The 9,039-nt window shown below is 43.3% G+C and overlaps 1 protein-coding gene and 1 long non-coding RNA gene across 2 annotated transcripts in view; both read left to right on the forward strand.

Moving 5' to 3' along the window:
* The first annotated feature begins 1,012 nt into the window (after nt 1–1,012).
* On the forward strand, nt 1,013–6,782 carry LOC106149735. The gene is made up of 3 exons (XR_001236090.1): nt 1,013–1,052; nt 3,980–4,110; nt 6,646–6,782. It is a non-coding gene; the product is annotated as an uncharacterized LOC106149735 (long non-coding RNA).
* Nucleotides 6,783–6,856: 74 nt separating this feature from the next.
* The window catches only part of Ppie (peptidylprolyl isomerase E (cyclophilin E)), a gene marked incomplete in the record, with an annotated part of 14,522 nt that continues 12,339 nt past the window's right edge, over nt 6,857–9,039 (forward strand). The window contains 2 exon segments of the mRNA XM_013519652.1: nt 6,857–6,918; nt 7,930–8,028. Coding sequence (XP_013375106.1) covers nt 6,888–6,918; nt 7,930–8,028 — 130 coding nt within the window.

A 9,039-nucleotide genomic window follows, 5' to 3' on the forward strand; every position in this document is an offset into this window, starting at 1 on the left:
AATTCCTGGCATATCATAGGCATTAAATAAATACCAATAGAGGAGGTTAGGAGTACAAGTCAGTGGTAGAGCGCTTGCCCGGCATGTGCAAAACCCTAGCTTTTATTACCAGCACCCAAAGAAGGAGAAGGAGAAGAAGAGAACACATAGGTGGAATAAATCAATGGAACAAGACAATTACCAATAGCAACTAACAATTGGTGGGGAACAAACAGCACAAGGTGACACGACTGAGTAATGGGGGTAGGTTGCTATAGATTGAATGGTCAGGGAAGGACACTGTGACTAGGTGGCTTACAGCAATGGGCTGGTCATTAGCAACTGGCTCTCCAAACACAAAAGCCACAGTGAATAATTTTTGCCTATTTCTATGATGTTCCCCTATGGCCAATACCAAACTACTAGCATAACATCACTAGGGAGTTGGAAAAAAGAGGCACACAGCTAATTCTCACACACCAGTGCAAGTCAGCATTAACAGCACTGGGCTTGTATAGAATGACAGCGCTCCAGAAATGTTTCCTGAATAAATCACTTGAAAATAAACTCCATGAAGATACAGACTTCCTCAGTATCGCCAGCACCTAGAACATTCCCTGGCATATTGAAGTTGCTTTGTAAATATTTCTTTAATGAATGAATACATACAGAAATACAAGAATTTCTCTTTTTTTTTTTTTTCTTTTTTTTTTTTTATCTAGAAGTGAACCAGGCATATTTGGTACCTGGAGTACTGTTATGGTTGATACATTGTGTCAACTTGGGGAGTCTAGAGGTTTGGCTAAGTGACTCACCAGGAAGCCAGGGTGTTTATTTTGTATACATCCTGAGCCTGTGGAAGAGAAGGGCATGGAGATTATGTGAGAGCTACACGCCCATTAGGTGGGGGTAGCCTGTTTACAATGTAGGGGAGGGAAAGAGACTGCTTCCAGCCATTCCTCCCTTTTGCTCTGGCTGTTTGCTGTTTGGCTGCCATTCCCCACTTTGCTCTTGTTGCTTTGCTGCCTTCTGCCTCAGAGCCAGCCAAGTATGGACTGAAACCTCCACAAACTGTAAGCTAAATAAACCCTTCCTTCATTTTGGGCGTTAGGCATTTTGTTTCAGCAAGGAGAGAAAAGCAACCAAGACAAGTACAAAATTTTTTACTGTCCCTCTCAGTCATATGCCACAATCATTTTCAGTTAAATCATGAAATGAAATAACTAATAATAATAGAGTCTGGAAAATAAAAATCAGATAACGAGAACTTTGTTTACATGCCAGTTAAAATACATTAATATTAAGAGACCAAAAAAAAGGAAAAATGAATTAATTAATACTTTACCTCATGTCTGAAAGAACACTAAAATCTTTCCTGAACAATAAAATCTTATGGGATAGCTTTGCTTTCCTTCCACCTCTTGAATACTATTCTTGTGCCTTACACCCTCCATTTCTTCAGGGCTTATCCCCCCTTACTTTATAATTATTTTTCTCTTGCCACTTCCAAGATTTTCTGTCTTTGGCTTTCAGAAGTTTGATGGTAACTCTTGGTTGTTGTTTCTTAATTCTTATTTTTATTATTTATCGCAGCTTCCCAGGGACCATCATTGTGTCTAAATGTGTATTTCTTTATATATATCCTATTTGGACTTTCTTGGGGTACTTGGATCTGTAGATAAATGTCTTTCTTTTACAAATTTGAGAAGTTCTGGGCCTTTTGTTACTTTGAATATTTCTTCTTTTCCTTTCACTTTTATCTTTCCAGGGCTCCTGTCACACAGATGTTGGTATGCTTGACATTGTACCACAGATCGGTGAGGGTCTGTTCCAAGTTAAATTCTTCAAATTAAATTGTTTCTTCGGCTGAGGATTTAGCTCAGTGGCACAGCGCCTGCCTGGCAAGCACGAGGTCATGAGTTCGATTCCTCCTACAGAAGAAAAACAAAACAAAAAAAAAAAAAATAAATTGTTTCTGTTCTACTATCCTTAAGCTCACTGATTGTTTTTTCTTCTGCCATCTCAGATCTGCTGTTGAGCCCATCTAATGAATTCTTCCTTTGCTTACTTTTTTACTGTAGAATTTGCATTTGATTCTTTTTTATAGTTTGTATAATTCTTTCATAAGGTTTCCTATTTGTTGAGTCACTGTCATCTTTTAATTTTCTAAAGTTATTTTTAATTTTTTGAATTTATTTATAATAGTTGCTTTGATGTCTTTGCTAAATATAATATCTGGGCTTATTCAGGGATAGTTCTATTGACAGCTTTTTTTTCTGAGTATGAGTGTTCCTGTTTCTTTGCATGTTTCATATATTTTTTGGTGAGAACAGGACATTTAAAATAATATATTGTAACAACAGTAGATTGTGATTTTGTTCCCCTGAGGCTTGTTTCTGTTACTTGTTTGTTGTTTTTGTTTGATGTTTTGTAATTGCCTGGAGTAAATCTATAGAATCTGTCTACGGGCATTTGTTCTAGAGTTATGATTCTTGGTTGTTGTTGTTGTTTTTGAGACAGGCTCTCACTTTGCAGTTCAGGCTAGCCTTCGATTGACTATGTAGCCCAGGCTGGCCTCAAATTTACAGTGATCCTCCTGCCTCAGCCTCCTGAGTGCAGGGATTACAGGCATGTGCTACCGCATCTGGCTAGTTGTTGTTTTTTAATTCTTATTTTTATTATTTATCTTGGCTTCCCACTGGCCATCCTTGTGTCTAAAAATTTTAGTGGTAAACCAGTGATTAGTCAGAGGTTTTGCCCAAATACCTAGTGCCAGTAAAGTTTCCACTCTGCCTATAAATCTGTGTGTGGGTTTCAGGGTGCACTGAAAGTTCAGGTAGTTTCAAGTCCTCCACAGGCTTTGCTTTTCTAATGGGCCTTCTGAGCACTTCCTTGCAACTGTGCACACCCAAGTCCACCAGGAAGCCTTATGATTATGTGTGTGATGCAGCCTTCAGGGCAGCCATGTGAGAGAAGCTCATCCAGCGCCTCCACAGCTTTTTCATATCTAAGATCTCCATCTTCATTTCCACAACTTAGGCTACAAAACAGGGTTTTCTCCATTCAATTCCTATAGAGTTACTATTTTTACTGACAGTACCACTTGTCATGAGTTGGGGCTGTAGCTTAGTGTTAGAATGCTTGCTTAGCATGCTTGGGGTCCTGGTTTCCAGCCCCAGCACCACAAAACAAACAAACAAAAAAAACTAACTTGGGCATGGTTTTTGCCCCGCATTCTAAGTCAAATTGCTTTTTTCCAGCATCAGCAGCACAACTGCTGGTTTGCACAAACAGCCCTGCTAGGAGAGCACTGCCACACTGGCTGTGCTGGTCGGGGAGGGGAGAGATGCGAGCAGCCCCAGATAAGAATGACAGTCCTGACCTTCTTGCCTGAAGCTCAGCCTTTTTAAATGATTTGTCAGGTACAGTTAGTCAATTTCAAAAGCCTTGGGGGAAAAAAATGTTGGTTTGTTTTGTTTTTTTTTTTTGGGTTTTTTGAGACAGAATCTCACTATGCAGTTTAGGCTGGCTTTAAACTCACTATGTAGCCCAGGTCAGCCTCAAACTCATAGACCCTCCTGCCTCAGCTCTTCCCCTGCTCCCTAGTGCTAGAATTACAAGTGTGCGACACTATGCCCTGCTAAGTTCCTTTATTGTTGTTTTAAAATGCGCTACAGACACCCCCTTATTGTTCACACCCAGAATGGACTACTTCTGCTGCTCTGTTCTTAATGTGCTATGACTTTCCTTAGAAAGAGTGGTTCTCGGGGCTGGGGATTTAGCTCAGTGGCATAGCGCCTGGCTGGCAAGTGCAAGGTTGTGAGTTCGATTCCCAATACCAGAAGAAAAAACAAAAACAAAAACAAAAAACAAACAAACAAACAAATAAAAAGAAAGAGTGGTTCTCAAATCATGGTCCCCAGGCTACCAGCTTCCATGTCCCTGGAAATTTGTCAGATATGAACATTCTTGGTTCTACCCATTCTTCTTATTCTATCAGCCAGGAGTGGAGCCCAGACATATCTGTGCTTGAATAAGCTCTGGATGATTCTGATGCAGGCTCAGGCTTTAGGACCACTGTCTGAAGATATGGAACCAGTCACCCCTAGGAGACAAGAGTCCGGGGCATTGGTGAGTCCAGCGCTGTGAGATGATAATGTGAGGCAGGAAATGCGGCCTCCAGCTCCAGGGTCTGGCAGACTTGGACATCTCTGTCTCCTACTACCAGAACAAACACTGCCTTGGTTATGGATCAGGAAAAGACTCCTGAAGACTAGGTTGCCAAGTGCAGTGGGCTTCAGTTTGGTGTACTCTTTTCTTTGGGGAGCCCACTACCGTGCAGCCCTTGGCACCCGAGCCACCACAACCATCCTTGCTACTCCTACCTGGGCTGCTGCTCTGCATAAAAGCACCTCCAATGTTGGCAGCCCGTGGCCTATGACTCAGCCTCTGTGGGGGAGGCAAAAGCACCCAATGTGCTAAGAATAGAATTTTCCATTTCCACGTTATTTAAAAGAAGCTTTTCTCTGCTTCATTCATCAGATATTAAAACTCTACTAAATGCCAAGGCAATGCACCGTAGGCTGGAGTTACAGGGGATAAACAAACTGACATGGTCCTTGCTCTCAGAATGCTTTTTCTTTGGAGGAAGCAAAGGGGATGTAAAAAGCAAATACAAATACAAATTGTGCTAAGTGTGATTGTGATGTCTGACCGCTCCCTTAGAAAATAAAGGAAAGTGATGCTTCCCACTCTTCCATTCAGTTCACCTAACTGAAGCTCTCTACAGATGAGAATTTCCAAAAATTAACACCGTGTGAAAAGATGAATCCTTCCTATTGTCTTCAGGGGTCTGCTTCTAGTCCTGAGCTCATCATTGACGTCATGTGCTAACATTTCTGCAGTATTTAATGAGACAGAGTATGGTATACAATCATTTTTACTGTTCTGATATTCATACCTTCTAACTCAGTCACTTCTGAGACTCTTTCTAAAGAAGGTAAGGTGGTCTTTAGAGAAAAGTGAAAGATAATTACTGTAGCTCTACATATTGCATAAACAAATTGGATGAATATTTTGCTAATGTGAGTAAACTGCTTGACATCACTGGGTGTCATGCATAAAATAGGGTGCTAATCTATACCTGAAAAAGCTTACTCAGTGCTGGACATAGACTACATGTCTATGGAAATACCTCCCCAGCATAAGGCCTGATATTGAATGTTCTGAATAGTTCATTTCACCTCCTTTCTAATTGTGCTGCATTTTACATACACACAAATATATGTGAGAACTTAGATAAGTTCTACATTAGCACCACTTCCCAACATAGACTGAATTTGATCAGAAGTTGCTGCTTCCTCTCCTCCTTCTCCTAGCATTTGGAGTGGTACCGTTCAGGTGTCAAATTGTCAAGAGTCCTATCCTTGATCATGCAGTGCCCTTCCCTTAGTGATAATCCACTGCCTCCCCTTGTTCCCAACCACCCCAGCCTGTGGCCCACAAGCAGGGTGGGAGCTCTTGTCCACCTCCATCCTGGCCACTGTACTGCCAGGAGCAGAAGCAGATCTGGGTGCCCCAGGTGCTTTCAGGAGAAGAGGGGCCAGAAGCTGGTGCTCAGGGTTCATTCCTCGCTAGGATTTGACTTGGCTTTTTATCAACTGTTCTGCCCACAGCAGAACATTTGCTCTTCTATCCAGTAATGTTTAAGCCTGGCTAGAAAGATCATAGGAATCTGCTGGACAAGGGCAGCTCCATGCTATGAAGGCTGCTGGAATCCCTGAGTCTTTCCACTCCAAGGCAAGCTGCTTCTCAGACCCCGTGGCTTTGGCTCTCAGCTTGGAAGGTAGAAGTGGCGACCTTGGATATTCAGGTGCAGTCAAGAGAATTTGCCTTTGTGCCTTACCTGTCATTTGAAGTGAGTAAGGAGAAAGGAAGGAATGTAAATTATAAAGGGCAAACAACTGTTACCCACTGTGTTTTTCTTCCTTATGCCAATCAGTTTTGCAATCCTGTGACACAAAGTGGGTGCCCAGCTATTCAATTCAACTCAATTCTGAGCTGACGCAGACCTGGCTGGTTAAGGGCTTAGCTCACGAGAGATTCCAGGTTCTCCACTTCCTTTCATTCCCTGAGTGTGCACTGGCCGCCTCTTTTTGAACTCTTTTACATACTTGCTCCTCTTGTTAGCCCCTCTTTTTCCTTCACATTTCATTTTAAATGTTACTTCAGGGAAATCTTCACACCCTACTCTATCTAAAATAGATGGCCGCATTATTTTCTACCACTTATGTCAGTCTGGGATTTATGTACTAGATGGTTTGCTCAAAGGTCAGCAAATTCTTTTTCTAAAGGGTCGCATGATGAATATCGTAGGCTTTGTAGACCATTAAGTCTCCTGCCCCTGTAGCGTGAAGCTGCCACGGACAATAGTACTTAAAGCAATGAGCATGGCTGTTCCAATAAAACTTTAGGGCAATGATACTTTACGTTCAAAAAGTCCATGTGTTACTAAGTATTATTGTTTTCATTCCTCCCCGCTCCAACTATTTCAAAAGGTAGAAAAGATTCTTAGCTCCTGGGCTGTCAAAAAATAGGCGGCGGGTGGTCCGTGAGTCATAGGTTAGTTGTAGTGGATCATTTGCTGATAATATTTTTGCTGTCTAGGTCAAGGTTTAACTCCCATAACACCGCCGGCCCGGGGAGGGCCAGGTTCACGCACGTCCTCCAGCACCCGGCACTCTCACGGCGCGGGACGCCGAGAGGAACCAGCCCAGCGCGCGAGCACGGCGAGACTGGGCGGCGTCTGCGCGCGGTGTGAATGGGCGCGGCGATCGGAGGGGGCGAGGCGGCGGGAAGGGGGTGGGTGGGTCTAACACCAACTTCCGGCGGAAGCGCGCGAGAGCAAGATGGCCACCACCAAGCGCGTGTTGTACGTGGGTGAGCAGGCGCGGGAGCTAGGCGGAGTCTGGGCGGATCGGTCCCTAGGGGAGAGGGACGTGGGGAGGGACACGTCTCTGGATGGGGCGGGCGGCGAGCAACAGTCGAGGCCGGGTCTGTGGCAGTACAGTTTTGCCCCACTACAGGAGCGATCCTTCCAGCCTTACTCCTAGTCCGCTAAGGTCCACCAGGGCCGGCAGAAGTCGTAGAACAATATTATGGTCTCCCGAATCCTCGCGCCCACTCATTGTATATACATGTGGTGCAGCAGTGGCGCAGCCCCTGCACCTGCTCTTGAGGCAGGAGTTTCCATACTAATAGTGTCAGTCTCACAGTTTGATAAGCGCTGTGGTGGGGACTGATGAGGATAACGGGCTTGGGTGCGCGAAGAAGCGACCTATTCATCAGGAGAGGTGAAAACAAACTGTGGGTGCCGTGACGCCGAAGCTGATGAGAAGTTAGCCAGGAAGCCAAGTAGAGACAAAACTGTTTACTGCGGCAGGAGCAGAAGCCCAAAGGTGTTAAAAGGTCGGACGCCCGGGAGCAGTGGGTTATTTTTCAGGAAACCCAGGGGAATTGAAAACAAAGTAAAAGATACGGATACAAGAGAGGTGGAAAGGCTCTGTACACACAGAGGAATGTTGTGTACGAGGTTAAGGAATTTGCACTTTGTCCAGGGACAGTGAGAAACCTTTGGGAGAGTTTAAGCAGAGATGATGGGCTCATGTTTGCATTTTCCCAAGAGCTCTCTGGGTTGCTTTGTGGAGCTGACAGGGAATGGAAACAGGGAAGTAGTTACGAAGCTATTGCAGGAATCCTGGAGATGAGAGGCTGAAAGAAGGTAATGGAATTAGCTTCGTATGTGTGAGTGGGCAGCAGATGAGAGATGTCTGTGTGACCAAAGGACTAGGTGGAAAGATCCCTTCCCTTGGCCTGCATGCTAATTGGCTGCAAGGACTTCTGCAAGATTATTGAGGACAGTGGCTCAGAAAGCTCTGGACTTGTTTGCAGGAGGGCTGGCAGAAGAGGTGGACGACAAAGTTCTTCATGCTGCCTTTATTCCTTTTGGCGACATCACAGATATTCAGATTCCTCTGGATTATGAAACAGGTGCGTTTTGGTGTGTGTCATGTTCAGAACCCACCTACTAAGAAAAGAACTTTTTAAAAAAATTAAAGTCACATTACAGTTCTAAATATACATGGCCCAGGCTGGGAGTGTATCTCAGTGGTAGAGTGTGCTTGTCTAGCACATGCACAGCCCTGGGTGTGATGCTCAGTACAATAAATAAAAATGTATTTGAAGTATGGTTGGTTTATAGGAACAGAGGATGCTTTTCTAGGTAAGAATGACTGATCTTGATGCTGAAAGACTATTCTGAGGCTGTGTGGTGGTGGACTGTAAATGCTTTGCAGTCTCCATTTTTTGGATTTGAAATAAGTCAGATTTTTCAGTGAATGAACTGCATTGAGATCTGAGTGTTGTTTCAGACTACTTACAGGGTTCACCATTGCACCTGCTCCTTTGTTGGCAGCTGTGCTAATAAATCGGACAGCAGGAAAGCCTGGCCCTGATTGAAGCTTGGACCTCTGTACACTTGGGTGGCTGTTCTTTCAGCTAGCATCATGGTTATAGTTCAGTTTTCTATTGTATCTTTACTGTAATTTTTAAGATCAGCGTTTTAGGCCCAGCTCTATTATTATCAACCTTCCGTGTGATAGCAATCTTTAAACTCTCTGGGCTTGGGGAATCCTTATGTGTAAAAACAATAAAGTTATGTTAGCTTTCTTAGGGCTTTTCTGGTCTCTGAATTGTATCATTAAATTAACACTGTTGTGTTTGGCCTTTCTAGTTAGATCAGCATTTGCCTAAAAACTGAACATCCTGCAAGGTTTTACAATTCATGCATTATGTCCAGTTGATAGGCAAATTGTAACGAGAAATTGATATATTAAAATGACTTCATTTTTCTAGTTGTCTTGCATGCAAATATTAAAGCTTAAGTTTGGCTCTAATAGAAGAGTTGAAAGTCATAGTCAAAGGAAAAGCAAATTCTTTTTTTACTTTTTGCCATGAAATTTTCCTTACTGCCTTAAGTGGATTCATATTAAGTGATCTTTC

The sequence above is a fragment of the Chinchilla lanigera genome, unplaced genomic scaffold, assembly GCF_000276665.1.
Source record: "Chinchilla lanigera isolate Chin_1 unplaced genomic scaffold, ChiLan1.0 scaffold00051, whole genome shotgun sequence".
NCBI classification, from domain to species: Eukaryota; Metazoa; Chordata; class Mammalia; order Rodentia; family Chinchillidae; genus Chinchilla; species Chinchilla lanigera.